The 16,355-nt window shown below is 38.7% G+C and overlaps 1 protein-coding gene across 2 annotated transcripts in view; it reads right to left on the minus strand.

The window, feature by feature from the left end:
* The window catches only part of lamb2 (laminin, beta 2 (laminin S)), a 36,872-nt gene that overhangs the window by 15,002 nt on the left and 5,515 nt on the right, over positions 1 to 16,355 (minus strand). For both annotated transcript variants that reach the window (XM_079848793.1, XM_079848794.1), the window contains exons 3-13: positions 9,929 to 10,098; positions 9,680 to 9,815; positions 5,850 to 5,923; positions 5,572 to 5,760; positions 5,425 to 5,488; positions 2,928 to 3,130; positions 2,047 to 2,167; positions 1,766 to 1,954; positions 1,506 to 1,685; positions 649 to 761; positions 72 to 151 (exon numbers count right to left, since the gene is read on the minus strand). In XM_079848793.1, the coding sequence (XP_079704919.1) occupies positions 72 to 151; positions 649 to 761; positions 1,506 to 1,685; positions 1,766 to 1,954; positions 2,047 to 2,167; positions 2,928 to 3,130; positions 5,425 to 5,488; positions 5,572 to 5,760; positions 5,850 to 5,923; positions 9,680 to 9,815; positions 9,929 to 10,098 (1,519 nt within the window). The remainder of the gene's footprint in view (positions 1 to 71; positions 152 to 648; positions 762 to 1,505; positions 1,686 to 1,765; positions 1,955 to 2,046; positions 2,168 to 2,927; positions 3,131 to 5,424; positions 5,489 to 5,571; positions 5,761 to 5,849; positions 5,924 to 9,679; positions 9,816 to 9,928; positions 10,099 to 16,355) is intronic.

The raw sequence follows: 16,355 nt of genomic DNA on the forward strand, positions 1-16,355 counted from the left end.
TTGTATTGTATGTATGTATTTATTTAAAAACTGCCAAAAGTCTGAATCCTCATAAACTGAACAATACTGACTGGTTGTCTGTAGCTCCACCCACATCACAGTCACACCCTCTGCAGCCATTGGCATCATGACTCAGGGCCCAGTGCTCAGGCTGTAGGAGAATAAAAACACCAATATGACATTTAATATTCAGATTGTTGGCTACAGGTACAATGCAAAATACTGTGACAGAACCATGGCATGGTATGCGGATGGAACTCCGTGATACTTTGATATATACCATGCCGTGCTAACAACTTACCATTTCCAAATACAGTTTTAAACATAGTAAAGAATTACCATGGAATATGTCCATAAAATGATGTGACATCACTCTAATACTAAATGCATTTATAGTTGGTCTAATTTCAGGACACTGTTCTTCCTTTCATTCCATTTTAAGCTGTGTGCAAACCTACACCATCTGCCATAAGGCCCTGGGCTAAATGCAGACAGTGTTGAGCAAACATTCTCAGTTCATGTTCCCATCCAGTAGAGAGGATACAAGGTACAAGTAAGCATGCAGTGCTTACTGGTGAATGATAACCCAAATGTTCTCAGAGAGATGTATGGGGAATCATAAACTGCTTGTTTTTCTGCTCTGCTTACCAGACATTGGTTGCAGCTGTGTCCAGTGACCAGGCGTTTACAGAAGCAGTCTCCACTAACAGGGTCACACGGCGAGCTACCGGACACTGTACCCCTGGGGTCACATTTACATGCTAAAGCAGACCAGTGAGAGAAAGACAATGATTGTGAATCAAGAGTAAAATATATCAGAAAAATCTTCGTCAAATAGGTGGTGGTTTAAAAGTGCTGAGGCATTTAATTCCTTTCTAACTTTGATTGAAAAAAGAAGTGCTCTGAAAGGTGTCTAATAAAAATATACTAGCATTTAAAAGGTTTGAGACAGTGAGATAAAGAAAAAAAGATATTATCACTTTTAATTTGAAGCAAGGATGTATTAAATTGATAAAAAGTGGTAGAAGTCATTTATAATGTTACAAAAGATTTCTATCTCTAATATTCAAAGAATCCTGAAGAAAAATGTATTATGGTTTCCACAAAAATAATAAGCAGCACAACTGTTTTCAGCATTGATGATAATAAGAAATGTTTCTAAATCAACATATTAGAATGATTTTTAAAGGATCATGTGACACTGAAGACTGGAGTAATGACGCTGAAAATTCAGCTTTTCCATCAGAATAAATTACATTTGAAAATATACTCAAATAGAAAACAGTTATTTTAAATTGTAAAAATATTTCACAAAATATATGTTTTTCCTGTATTTTTGATCAAATAAATGCAGCCTTGGTGAGCATAAGAGATTCTTTCAGAAACATCTTACAGAGACCAAATTTTGTACAGTAGTGTTGTTATATTGGCTTTAGTAAATATTTTTAATATTGGATATGTATTGGTTATAACATGAAATATATTTATCAGCTGCTTGTACTTACGTTGGCAGCCACGTGGGTCGCTAGCACTGAGCCCAAAGAAACCAGGCTTGCATTTATCACAGCGCGGACCTTCAACGTTGTCTTTACAACGGCACTGCCCAGCAATCATGCGTGAAGAGGGGTCATCATGCCCATCACAAATGCCACCGTTCAGAGAACCATCTGGGTCACAATCGCAGGCTGCCAGAGAGAATAGACATAAGCAAACGTACACAGTACAATGCATAAACGTATATGTTTAGCATTTATCTCACACCTACCCACGCAGACCCTAGGGTCTCTGATGTCTCTAGCTGGATCCTGATAGTAAAAAGGTTTACAGGTCTCACAGTTGCGGCCCATGGTGTTGTGGAGACAGTTGTCACACACGCCTCCACTGGCGTTCCCAGTAGCCAGATACACCGCCATGTCAAAATGACACTTGTTGGAGTGACCGTTACAGTTGCATTCTGGGCAAAAGAGGAAAGTGTTAACTGTGGAATCAGAAATCTATGCCTGTATGCACTGCATGAGCAATATTATTATGGTTATTGATAATTACTCTTGCAGGCGTTAGTGTTTCGGCCCTCAGCTGGTCTCCAGGGCAGGTCATTATAGAAGTCATCACACTGTTCACAGTTCAGTCCATTCGTGTTGTGTTTGCACACACACCTCCCGTGTACCTAGAGATGGAAACACCAAACTTCACCTCATATTGTAGTATTAACCTCTCTGGCAACTTAATGTTTGTCTCTCATTACAATAAGCCGGTAATTTTTTTCATATCATGGTCGATAACTAAATGGTCCATAATTCTATACTACTTTGTCTAAATAACCAATATATAAATAAAACATTAAAAACTAAACCATTTTAAATGCTACAAGTGAATTTAGCCATTACGACATTTTAATGTACAGTATGAAAATGGATATCCATTTTAAGATTTTCTAAAGATTACATTTAACAGTGTTATTCAATTATTAGTGTTTTTAAAGATTAACTTTAAAGTCACCATAAAAAAAAGACTGACTTGTTCTTTATGGAACATTGAAAGTTTTTTATATAAATGATTCATCTGTGCAAATCGTTATTTATTTTTTTAATTCATATGCCTTTGTAATCTTTAATCAAGATAACTTCCCCTCCCTCTTGCAGCTGATGATGTGTTTACTGGCACGAGGGCGGGACAACCTGTCAATCACATGACATCACAGCAATAGCAAGTCACAACCATCGAATCAATTTTCCGATGAACAAAATCAAGACCCACCCTACATTTTTTCTTGTGCGAGAAGCTGTCTCACTCGGATATACATTATATATACATCACAATACTTAGAAAACACTATCGCATTTTTCGTTTCCTGCCAATTTTACGGCAGCAAAGGTAGTCTAAATAAGCGAAATGAGCATGTACATCTAGCTAGTTTGGAAACTCACCATGCCCTCAATGTCATCCCTGATGCCGTCGATAGGAGCACACTCGGAGGCGTGGCCATAGCAGAAGCAGTTGCCCCTGACAACCAGCTCATACATGGCATAGTAGTATTTCTCTCTGATCTCAGGCCGTGAGTCCAGCAGATTATCACCCAGAGTGTGCAGCTTGGTGAAGTTCAGACGGAGGTTAGTTATCTTCAGCTGGTCTGCAAAATGAAGACATTGGGGTTAGTGGAGGATAGTGGCATATAAAAATCATGGTTTCCACAAACGTATTAAGCAGCACAACTGTTTTCAGCATTAATAATGATAAGAAACATTTATTGAGCAGCAAATGTTTCTAAATCAACATATTACAATGATTTCTGAAGGATCATGTGACTCTGAAGACTGGGGTAATGATGCTGAAAGCTTTGCCATCACAGGAATAAATTACATTTTTAAATGTATTGAAATGGAAATCACTGCAGCCCTGGTGAACACTGATCATAAATCACACCAAATGATCATCAAGCATACAATCACGACCACCCAATTATGAGAACATTCTCCAACCACTGTAAAAAATCCCTAAACCCTGTTAACCAAAGACCTCTGACCCCTTCTCCCCTGAGCCAATGGCCTGCTCCTCAGTGGGAGGTCACAGTCAGCTGAGCGTGGAGGCCTTTAGCAGGATTGTGGTGGATAGGCTGCTGTTACGCTTCAGAGACACTCAATGAAGTGGAACTTGTGTGATTTATAAGGAAAAGAGTTGGAGAGAAAATCGTGGAGTGTGTGAGAGGCGCATATCTCAACATCAGAGAATCCAGCTACTGTGCACATGCTGTTTGTTCCAGTCATGCTCTAGATGATCAGTATAACAGAAAGTGAGAGCCACACAGAGAGTGTGAGATCAATTTATACACACTCACACTGTGCATGACTCACAGTTGTGTGGGTATAATACACTGACCAGCTGAACAGGCAAGTTCATCATCACCTAATTCTATACTACTACTTCAACACACTTGTGCTAGGCCAATGAGGTCACAATATTATTTGACCATCCAACATAAAAACTGAAGATATTTCATCTTGTCATGATCCCAGCCTATGTTCCCCGTCTTGTGTTGAACTCTTATTTTGAAGTTTCTATTGTTTCTGTGTTCTCTTCCTGTGTTTAGTTCCTGTTAGCTTTGTGTCTTGTTACTTTCTATGTTCATAGATATATGTAGATGCCACATTTGACCGCTCCAGACACATTGGCGAGCCCGCCATCTTGCAACGGTCAGAGTGTTATCACTCACAGTGAGAATCAATCATGCCACAACATTGCGCAGCTTCTGGTTGTGAATCCGCCAAGATTTAAATTCCAGAAGAAATGAGATAACCTTTCACAGGTGAGAATCTGTTGGTTTGTATTTTATGTATTAACTCAATATTAAATGTTTTTACTATGGAAGTTTTAATGTTTTTGCTTTTACTATGGTAACTTTTTAATGTTGTGCCGTGTCCTTTTTAATGTTGAAATGCAAACTCAGAATATTACACAAACCTGCAATAATAATAATGTTAATTTTGTGTTTATTTTTTTTATTGCTGAAGTAAGTTTTTTTTTGTTATTAAAAACAACCAAGTAAGCCCAGCCCAGGTGAGGAAAAACTAACGTATTACTTTCCATTTAAAGTAACTACTGTAAGTAAAGCAATTAGTTACGTTTTCAGAGAGTAACGTAATATTGTAATGTTATTTTTAAAAAGTAACTTTATCCCCAATACTGGTAATATATAATAATAAACAGAATGTAACACATACATTTATTTTTATATACATTTTATCTAAATATACAGAAATTAGAACATTTAAAAATGTATATAAATTAGATACCAATTACATAATTTGAATATATTAGGACAAAATAACACCTACAACAAATGCTTTTTTACATATCAGAGGAAATAAGTCTTTAAAAAGATCTGGCTGTTACCAGTGTAAAGTTAAGACCTGTTCATGAGACATATTGCAGTTCTCTGTTATAAGAAGGAATAGGTTGTTCATGTTGTTCCTGGGGAATGACAGTGAAAGTACAGGAACAACAGCACTGAAAAAAAAAGATTCGTTGAATTTAATCAATTTTTTATCGTAAGTGGTTGCACACAATTGATTTTAGCTACATTTAAACAAATGCATTAAGTTGAACTAAAATTGATTAAGTTCAACTTAATGCATTTGTTTAAATGTAGCTAAAATCAATTGTGCAACCACTTACGATAAAAAAATTGATTAAATTCAACGAATCATTTTTTTCAGTGAGCCTGAGGGGAATAAATCAGCTGCTTTTTCCATTTTCCATTTCCTCAATCTGCCATTTAATAAAGAGGTAGCATGGACAGCAGCAAACTAGAAAATGAAATACATGTGAACTGACCTGTGCCATGGACAACAGAGCAAAACCATTTCAGTGCAAAAAGCTGCGTCTTAAGTATCCAGTTGGAAGTTAGGATTGTTAAGGTTCACTTACTCTGAATGTTAGGGCTGTAAGGGTCTTCGATCCGAATAGCAGGATCAAGAACACGGTAAATCACCTGAGAGAAGAGAAAGTGCAGTTCAGCAAACAAATTACAAACAAATGAAATGATGCAAAGTATTCCAAATGAATAACTCTCACCTCTCCTTCTGTCGACGGCTCGATGTCAGAATATCTGGATTCGCAGATAACATCATCAACCTTACGAAGAGGACCCCGAGAAATTCCCAGGAAGTTGGACTCACAGTCGGAGGCGAAGTAACGGTACACCTGCCACGTTCGGCCAAAATCTGCAGATCGCTCAATCAACATGGCTGCTGGACGGAAAGTCTGTGTACAAAAACAATTGACAGTATGAGGTCAGTTTTGGAGTGTTTCAAGGGTGAAGGGTGTTTCTTAGAGGAAAAAAACAATCTTACCTTAAATGTCATGATGAGATGAGTAAAGTGAAACTCTGCCTCCAGGTCCAGCTGAAGGTAAACGTCAGACTTCCCTGAGAAGAGAAAAGAGTTCATATTCACATTAATGATCCAAGACGTCAACAATGACTATTACAACAATTACACAAAAGTTCCCTCTGCTGTAATAAGATGTTGTGTAAAGAACAAAATTAAAACAAATACTCCTTCATTACTATTTCATCCTTATAAAATATAACCACTTTTGACCCTGAGGAAAATATTCTGTCTTAAAACACTTTTTTCACACTTATTAGTTTTTTTGGTACCTATTGAATGAACTAGGCTAAGCTAAGTGCTATCCAAGTGTCGCCGCGCGCCAGAGCGATTGAGTGCACGCACTGAGACGAGAGAGGTATGTATTAACTCGTCTTAGTTAAGGGAATAACATAGTTTAATATGAAAAAAACGGTGGAGTATCCCTTTAAATTTACCTTGTGTCAATGACCCATATAACAAAATTTAAAAGTTACTGTCAGAAATGTGTAAGTTTTAATATAACTCAAAGACCATAGGATATAAAAATGTCCATATTAGTGTCGCTGAGGAAGATTTTGCTCTATATGTTGGTTCAACATTTGTATCACTTTAATGACTACAAACAGATCCTGATTCCTATTTGACTTCTAAAACATTCTGTAATAAAAAAAGAGAAAAAAAAATCTCTTTGTTTTTATTTAAACTTATCTTTGCTAGCAGACTGCCGGTGTTATTAATACAGAGTACATCTGAAATTGTTTCAACAACACCGGTGCTGCAGTGCAAGAGTTCTCACATTTTCCTTCCTCAAACACTTTATCTGGAAATGTAATAAGGCTCTGACTCAGAATAACAATGAACAACAATATGCACGTTACACGGTGTCCTAGTGACTGAGCAGAGCTAGAAATAGATGAGATGGTTTAACAATCTACTTTTTTTCTGTTCAGTTCCTACTTCGACAGTTCATTATTCATCTGGAGCGACAGGCGGTCTGTATTCTGCAGAGCTGGTACCATATGGAGCTCACCTGTGCCTCCCTGCATTACCATTACAAAGCTGTAACTGAGTGCACTGCAGCAGCCCTTTGTGTGACTGCTGGATTTAACCTATGTTTCATAATCAACAGCCAAACAGGAAGGAAAGGGACGCTGAGGAAAGAGAGAGACAGGTTGTACCACAGCAGAAGAAAATGAGGGAGCGGAGGTCAAGTAGAGCACAAAAGGAAATTGATTGAATGACATGCTGTTTTTTCAATTCATGTTTCAGTGTTTCGGCTGGAGGAGGAAGTCGTTAAGCCTCAATTCAGAGCACGAGCCAAAGAGCCATGAAAAAGACTACTCTCATGTGTAGCACCAGATTTACCCTATAAAACACATGACACATCATGAAGAAAGCCAAAGAAAAGGTTCCCACGAACAGGGTACTGGTAATAGGGCCTGAAATTCTTGAAGTGATTTTTTAAATTATTATTTTATTTTCATTATTTTATTTTAATATTTATTTTCTATCCATGAGGGAAACTTTGTTAGACATACCCCCATATTTTTGTCATAATTGTGAACATTAAAGCAATAAAGGGGCCACGACAGGAGCCACTTGTGAGACACACAAATGCTGAACAACTGATCTACTGTTCATTATACAGCATTGTTACAGAAAAGTCACTGAAGCCATAGTAACCATGAGCAAAAATAGTGACCATTTCCTGAAAATGCCCTCATTTCGCTGAGCACAGAGAAGATACACATCTGACACACAGGGACCTCCCTCATGCACTTAAACTATTAAAGGAACTTTGTTAAGATGTAAAGAGGTATTGTTTGGGATAAAATGACATATAAGATCTAAATATAATTTCAGCCCATCAGCCATCAGTGTTTGGAAAGCTTCTCTGTAAGTGTAGCTTGCCAAGCTACAAGCTAATTAAAGTAGTAAAAAATCAGAAGTAGAGTATAAGCCACTAACAAAAAGAAGCACTATGTTTATATCTAAATATATTACTTTATATTGAGTAATATATTTATAGCTAAATAGCAATTGAGTACACAATACAATGTTACATTAAAAACAACCATTTAGCATTTAACCCATTGCACTGCTACCTGTTAAAAAAAGTAACTTGTTACTAGACAATCAACATTATTTTTTTAAATAGATCAACTACTATCATGCGAACATGTAGTTAAGTTAGTGGCGTCACTACTTTTAGTTAGTAACTCCCCAACACCCAACACTGCAGCCCACAAGTGCACTTAACAGAGTAAACAATAAATGCTGTGGGTGCATTAGGTTCAGGTATCATCCTGCAGCTTTATTCTTGCTCTTTTCCATCCTTCTCTTCCATGTTCTGCTCTATCAGAGTTGTGGTTTCCTCTTTCATGCTCTCTGCCTCTCTCTGTGGGTATGCCAGCAACAGGCTGTCTGTAATTATCTGTAAAACTGCAGGGCTTAGGGAGTGAGTGTATGTCAGGGTGAGCTTGGACATCTGAGCTTTGAAATACAGCCAAATCAACTAACAAACTTCCTCTGTATCTGCACTCTTGTACATACTTCCATTCTGAGCATCCATCATTATTGTACTACAAAAAGTCAAGGCTGTCAATTTAAGTTGTTAATAGCCTCTGTTGCCAATTTAGTGACTTTGTCGCTAGATTAGCAACTTTTCAGACTTTTTTCTGACAAAAATGTGACTAGTGACAATTCTAGAGACTTTTTGAACTGCTGGTTAACATGTAGTCAGTCATATCATACTCTTTCCATTGAGAACAGTTTTATTGGAGCCACTTTTTGTATGTGTATTCAATGACTGTATGTAATGTCTTTGAATTATCCTCATTTGGGGGCTTTTGTCAGCAAATACAGATACATGTGGTTATTAATTTGATTAGTTAATTAGCATATGTAATTTCTAGTTATATAATATAAAAATATTTATATTATCATTTATATATTTTTTATTTACATACATTTACATTAGCATTTAAATGGGGTCGGTAAGATGCAATGTACTTGAAAGAAGTCTCTAATGGTCGCCAAGGCTGCATTTATTTGAGCAAAAATACAGTAAAAACTGTAATATTGGGAAATATTATTACAATTTAAAATAATTGTTTTCTATTTTAATATATTTTAAAATGTAATTTATTCCTGTGAAGCAGAATTTTCAGCATCATTACTCCAGTCTCCAATCATTCTAATATGCTGATTTGCTGCTCAAAAAACATTTCTTATTATTATCAATGTTGAAAACAGATACTTTTTTTACTCTTTACTGTCCCTTTTGACCAATTAAATGCTTCCTTGCTAAATAAAAGTATTAATTTCTTTCAAAAAACCAAGTCTTAATGACTTATTCTATGAACTGTTTTAGGCTGATTTGCCCCAGCACTGGGCTTCATTCTGAGTACATGCATCTCTCTCCCTCAGCCTCTGTGTTATTAATAGACACTCTAAACATCAACCTTCTAATAATACATGTGAAGCGTTTCCAGTCCCTGCCAAGCAGCTGGGTTTGGAGGGCTCAGGGAGGCAATCAAATTTCCTGGCAACATATTACTCTACATTTGACAAATGAAACCAAACGGATGTGTGAATTTCCATCAAAACATGGCTGAAGCTGTAGATTAGCACACATGGTTTTCTGTATGTCTTAATTAACAGTTGGCTGAGGTTGAAGCCACGGTGCAGCGGTTAACACAGACATGTTGAGCTTTGGAGGCCATGCAGATCTGACTCTGATCTATGAGTCTCATAAAGCATTAAAAGCCCAAGAAAGTTCAGCTCGTCTGATACGAAGGTCATTCTCTCACCATTCTCAGACTGCCACCAAGACTTCTTGCGGTGTGCTTTGAAGGTGGTGATGACATTCTCGATGCGGTGACTCATGGGGTTGACAGAAGGTTCATAAGGTCGCCGTGAATCACAGTGGAAACACTTCTTCTCTTCCTACATAAGGTCAAGAGTCAAAAATGGAAAGGATCAGCATGCACTGCAGCATCAGCATCTTCACAAAAAGCTTAAAATGGTGTGTGTGTGTATTGTCTATGACAACTGGTTACCTGCAGATGGCTGACAATGCAGTAGGGTTCTCTCCTCCGCAGGCCACAGGTGGACGATGCTTTCAAGTTCGTTTCCCGACCCACCAAGAGGTCACCGGTTGCAGGATAACAGCTTCCATGGGAACAGCCGTGAGCAAGATCAGGATCCTGTGCACTGGTCGTTGACAGGACTTTTAATTGAACAGAGAGAAACAAAATAGACACGATGAGCAGAACATGATTGTATTTTTGAAATGTTCAAGTAGAACCTTTAGAGTATAAGAAAAAATGAAACATCAAATTTTTGTTCTCTTGCCAGTTTGGCCAACCAGAGCTTAGGCAATTTTCCATTAACGCTCAGCACTTGCCAAGTTTCCACAAAAAGTCCCTTCAGTCTGTGGTGCGAGGGAAAAACAAGGCTGTTTAGCATGATGGGAAATTATTTGGCTATATCAAATTAAGCCAAATCATGAATATTGTGTTTTTTTATTTGGCTATTTAGTTTCTCAAAGACTGCCATTAGTACTTTTTCACTGGAATTTTCACAAGTACACTTCAGTAACAAGTAAGTAGGTAACATTGATGCTTTTACGTGAATCAAATTAAACTTTTGTAATGAATCAATTAAAAATAATGATTCATTGTTTCCGTGTGTGTTAAAATGATTTAGTAAATAAAGATAAATAAGGGATATAAATGAAAACGATTCTTAATCATGTTAATTTTATTGAAAAATACTATATAAATGTAATTAGATTTTATTTTCTACATTGAATATTTAGAATCTTTCTGTTTGGTCAAAAAGATGATTTCTCTGAGTGAAAAAAACCCTGAAAACTATTAAAATATTGCCAAAAGGCTAAAAAAAAATATCAATACGTCTTTAGCTCTATTGATCAGCCATAAACACTTACGCTTTTTGCAGCCACGGTTAAATCTTGGGTTAAATCAAATCTCAAATGTAACTGTGTAGCTTTAATTAGAGAGAGAAAGAGAGACAGAGAGCAATCTTTTACAACACCCAACAGCTGCTAAAAATTCCTGCCACTGTCCCAAACAAACCATGTGAGATGATATTGGGGTCTGCAGTTAAGAAAGCTGGGACTGCTCCAGACAGGTGCTGTGATACACATGTACACTCCGTGTGTAATTTGTCTCGATAGATTTCTAGCTTTTAATGTCAGAAATCAAATCTAAGCTAACACAAAAAGAGAATTAAGAAAGTGTAGTCACGTAAATGGACATGAGTAGCCTGGGAAAACTCTTGTTTACAGCATTTATCCATCAGAGATCTGTGCCTTCAACACAAGACAGCTGCGTCTGTCTGGCACCGTACCATCTCTCATCCTTCTGCCACCAAAATACACACACACACACACACACACACACACACGGACCTGGCCTCACACATCCACATACGGAAACACACCCACCTTGAGTCAAACTCCAAAAAAAGTCTTACTGTAACCTATAGGAACTGATGGGAAAATGCCTGAGAAAGGAATTAAATTCAAATTCAAGGGAAAACCATCTCCATCTCTTTCCAACAGGCAGAGCAACTAAAAACAGATAAGTCTAGATACACCAAATGCAATTTCTGAGCAATGACCGAGCAATGAATCTGGTGCTGGTTTTACATTTAACCTTTCTGGCAATGTGTTGACCACAAAGCAGTGAGAAAGTGTACAGAAGCTGAATTATGGGAAGCAAAGGCTTAAATGAGAGTGGCAGAGGAGTTCCTCTGTTAAAAGGGATAGTTCACCTAAAAATAAAAATCCTTTTATAATGTACTCATCTTCATGTTTCAAATTTTGAAAAATGTCTCTGTGTTTTTGTTTTAAGTTAATGGTGTCCATTGTTTTCGACCCTGTTAACTTTCATTGTATGGACATAAGGGTGAGTAAATGATGACACAATTTTTCTGTGCTCTATTCTTTTAAATATTCTTGACTATACAAGACCCAGCAGGTGGATTGAGAACGAAAAGGTGACTTTAGGGATTGACAAATGGAAATAGTTTCTCATTTAGTTGCTACACCCACAATGAGCTGTGATAATAAATGGTGACAGCGAGAACACAGTTCATACTGTTGTTGTCATGTTTTTATGATGATCAAACCGTGTGGCTTGGTTCATTTAGTAGCGTCTCTCTCATAAATGCAGGTTTCACACTATGTCCGAAGGTCTGCTTGAGAAAGCTGCCCTTCAGTCAGTGTGTGTGCCACTCGCTGCTTCTGCCTTACATGGACAAGCTCTCAGGAATGTGGGAGGACAGCTGGCACGGCAGACATACCTCAGAGCTAACAAAGACCTGCTGTTTCCTTACTGTACTCACTGAGGAGATTTCAAACTAAATACCTCATAGTCAAGGTAGTCAAGTTTGCAGAAATACATAAAATGCATACCAGTCTTGGATGGTGTTGAATAGAATATACAGATTACAATAAATTATGTAGTACAATCTACGGAGCCCCGCTCATGACATGTGGGGAAATATATGTAGGCCTATAGGGGTTGGCGATATGGCAAAATATGATATCACTTTTTTTTCCAGGAAAATCCCGATTCACGATTTTATTAAGATTCTTTTTCATGTTGGTTTTACTACTTTGCAAGTGACTGAGCATTACAGACAAACTAATGTCCCTATTTTAAAAACAAAGCCTTACAAGGTAACACAATATAAAACGGGCACGGACACCAACACGGACACCGGCACAGGCACCGGCACGGACACCGGCACGGACACTGGCACCGTCACGGACACCGGCACCATCACCATCATGGACACCGGCACAGACACCGGCACGGACCACGGCACGGACAACGGCACCATCACCGTCATGGACACCGGCACGGACACCGGCACAGACACCGGCACAGACAACGGCACCATCACCGTCATGGACACCGGCACGGACACTGGCCCCGTCACGGACACCGGCACCATCACCGTCATGGACACCGGCACCATCACCATCACGGACACCGGCACCATCACCATCACGGACACCGCCACAGACACCGGCACGGACATCAACACCGGCACGGACACTGGCACCGTCACGGACACCGGCACAGACACCAACACCGGCACGGACAACGGCACCATCACCGTCATAGACACCGGCACGGACACTGGCCCCGTCACGGACACCGGCACCATCACCATCACGGACACCGGCACGGACATTAACACCGGCACGGACACCGGCACCATCACCGTCATGGACACTGGCACCGTCACGGACACCGGAACGGACACCAACACCGGCACGGACACCGGCATGGACACTGGTACGGACACCGGCACCGGTGCGGATACCGGCACGGACACTGGCACAGACATGGACACCATCACGGACACTGGCACGTACATGTCACGGACATCGTCACAGACACCGGCATGGACACCGGCATGGACACCGGCATGGACACCAGCACGGACACCGGCATGGACTCCGACAACAGTACCGGCATGGACACCGGCACCGACACGACAAAAAATGTGAATTTGACTTGGTGACATGAGACTCACCAACAGCAGTTACACAAACAAAACTAGACAAGATACAATGGAAACATGAGGGCTATTTATACACCAAGAAAAATGACTAACAAGAAAAACCTGTGAACAATCAAGACGATCAACCAATAAGAATATGAAGGCCTATATCGTGGCCACAAATTAACAATACATTCCCACGATTTACTAACACAACAGCACGTTTTTAAACGTAATTATAAATTATTATATTGTGAGTACAATTTAGTAAAACGAGGGACAGAATTAGTTAAACATAGATAGATAGATAGATAGATAGATAGATAGATAGATAGATAGATAGATAGATAGATAGATAGATAGATAGATAGATAGATAGATAGATAGATAGATAGATAGATAGATACACAGATAGATAGATAGATTTTTCTTGCTGTGAATATATGAATATATGGGGGGCTGCTATAGGGGCTGTGCAGTGATCCTGACAAGGTTCACTGACTCAGAATAGACAAACTCAGTCTCAGTGTAGTACAGTGCAGCCTGTAGTAGGGCAGAGTGTGTTATCTATATCTCTGAAAACACAGCCACAGGCCACAGTGATTGTGGACCGGCCATATCCCACAATGCTCTCTGGGGTCCTGTTTGTCCAGTCTGAGCTAATCTTTTTATGTCTTTCTCTCTCTTACATACAGTCAGACTTTCTCTTTCTCTTTTTCATAAGTTTTTCTTTTTCTGTAAATCTAATAAACCTCCCTCCCTCTCTTATCTGTAGTCTTCGGTTTCTGCTGGTCTGGGTTTGACTCTGTGTGCCAGGTAGGGATTATCACAGCTGGGACTGTCCGCTTTGTTCAAGAGCTCCACTTTTTCATTTTCTTGCATCTTTGCCCCTCTCAGCTTTCAGAGGGGGATTGTTCTCGAGCAGGGAAAGCAGAGAATCGCCTCCTTGTGTCTCTAACCCCAGAGAGTCATTTTATCTTGGGGACTGTTCATTTGACAGGAGGGGAAAAAGTGACACTAGCATGGCACAGAAAACAGCCGGTCATTTCCTAAATAGACCATAAAGAAGCACAGGGGCCCCACTGAAACAATTTTAAGCAAGGTTTTTACACAAATAGTGTGAAACTACCACAGGTCAAATGTAAACAGCATTTCAATTTAAAAATCTTGGTATGCATTGACCTTTGACGTACTGTCCACATCCGTCCACCTGCTGCTGGAATGCAGAGAATGAGGTAAGAATCTTCTAGAGATCTGACCAGGGTTGGATGAACTGAAGCCAGAACTTCTAAATACGTGCCTTCCATACCGACCCTTCCAGTGAAAAAGCTTCTACGATCTGCACACAAGTTCTCTAGCGTCCAAGACTGGGATCAAATGTAAAGTTTAAAGAATGTCATTGAAATCTCTACTACTATTCTGAATATCGGGGAACATACTTATTGCCCACACCACATGTTACACTTAATTCGATTTTTTGAAAGTTTCCAAACGTATCCTTATGCTTTATTTTAAACAACCTCAAATATTTTATTAGGTGAAATAAAAGGTTTGCTTGTGCTGTCTTTCTTTGAAGCAAATAACCTTTTGGATTTTTAGTATTTGATGGAAAATCGATTATTGCAAATTCAGAATAATCCGAAACATTCATTATAATTAAATTGTCATTTTCGAATGTTACTGACCTCAAACTTTAAACGGTAGTGTGTATATGTACTGAAATACAGAAATAATTAATATCGTGATTTAAAGAGATGGGTTTTATCAACAAATCGACTAAACAATGCAAAGACATTCATATGTTTTTAGGTGTGGCTTGAGTGACTAAATGCTTTTTGTGGCTACTGTGTGTGACAAAAGCAGACATAAACAGTTTCAATGTCCTCACAGTTCTGACTGTCAAAGCCTGAGCAAGACATGACAGTAATGATGATGCAGCATTCAGATGCCCTTGTGGGCAAATGTGAAATATAGAGAATACATGCGGATACAGGATGTTGCTGCTGGTAATCTAACTCCCTTTTCACTGAGTTTATTTTGGCACTGTGAGTCTAGTTAGTCTGACGAGAGGTGTCTGCTATTTGGAGCCCACTGCCCAGTCTCAAAGTCTGCTCTCTCCTCTAACCCTAGTGCTATTTCCAGATCCCGTCATATCTAGCTCCTCTCCAGTCACACATCCACACACACCTCTCCTAAAGTCTCTTTCCTCGGCTCCTGTGGCTCCTCCAATGAACAGAACAGCTGAAGCCCTGACAGATGAACTGATGTCAATGAGAGAATGTCCTTATAGGATTAGAGATAATCAGTCTTTAGATACTTGTTTTTGAGTTTAAATGAAATACATAGACCTTTTCCCAATAAGACTGCTGGGAATAAAGCAGAAAGATGATGAACTGTATGTTCCTGCCCTACTCTCATACGGCACTAAGTCAATGAGAACTGAGTAAAAAAAATAAATCTGCTAAAAACACATACATTCCAAACAACCTACCACATTCACAGGTTTAACATGCTCATAGGTTTAAAGACAGTATTTTAGAGACCTTATGGAAATTAATCTTCTACCTACACTGTTTAAAAGTTTGGGGTCAGTACAATTAAAAAAAATAAAAATAATGCTTTTAGTTAGTAGGAATCCATTAAATTGATCAAAAGTGACAAAATCCAACAGTGATTCTAACACTTTTTAGTTAACTTTACTTAATGTCTTAACTTAATTGTTAAAATCTAGTAATCTGTACTATTCACATACTATGCTTTGTTTACTCAGAAAACACAAGTAAAGATAAATTGATTGGTTTGAGTTTGGTTTTTGAGGCGGGGAAATTCTTAATGGACTTTTCACTAATTTCCTCCACTTCTGCAGTTCATTTTGTCTCTTTGCATTCACTCATCTCCCGAAGTCATCTTGAATGTTGAATTGTCAATACAACTGAAAAATAT

Source organism: Squalius cephalus (genome assembly GCF_949319135.1).
Source record: "Squalius cephalus genome assembly, chromosome: 18".
NCBI classification, from domain to species: domain Eukaryota; kingdom Metazoa; phylum Chordata; class Actinopteri; order Cypriniformes; family Leuciscidae; genus Squalius; species Squalius cephalus.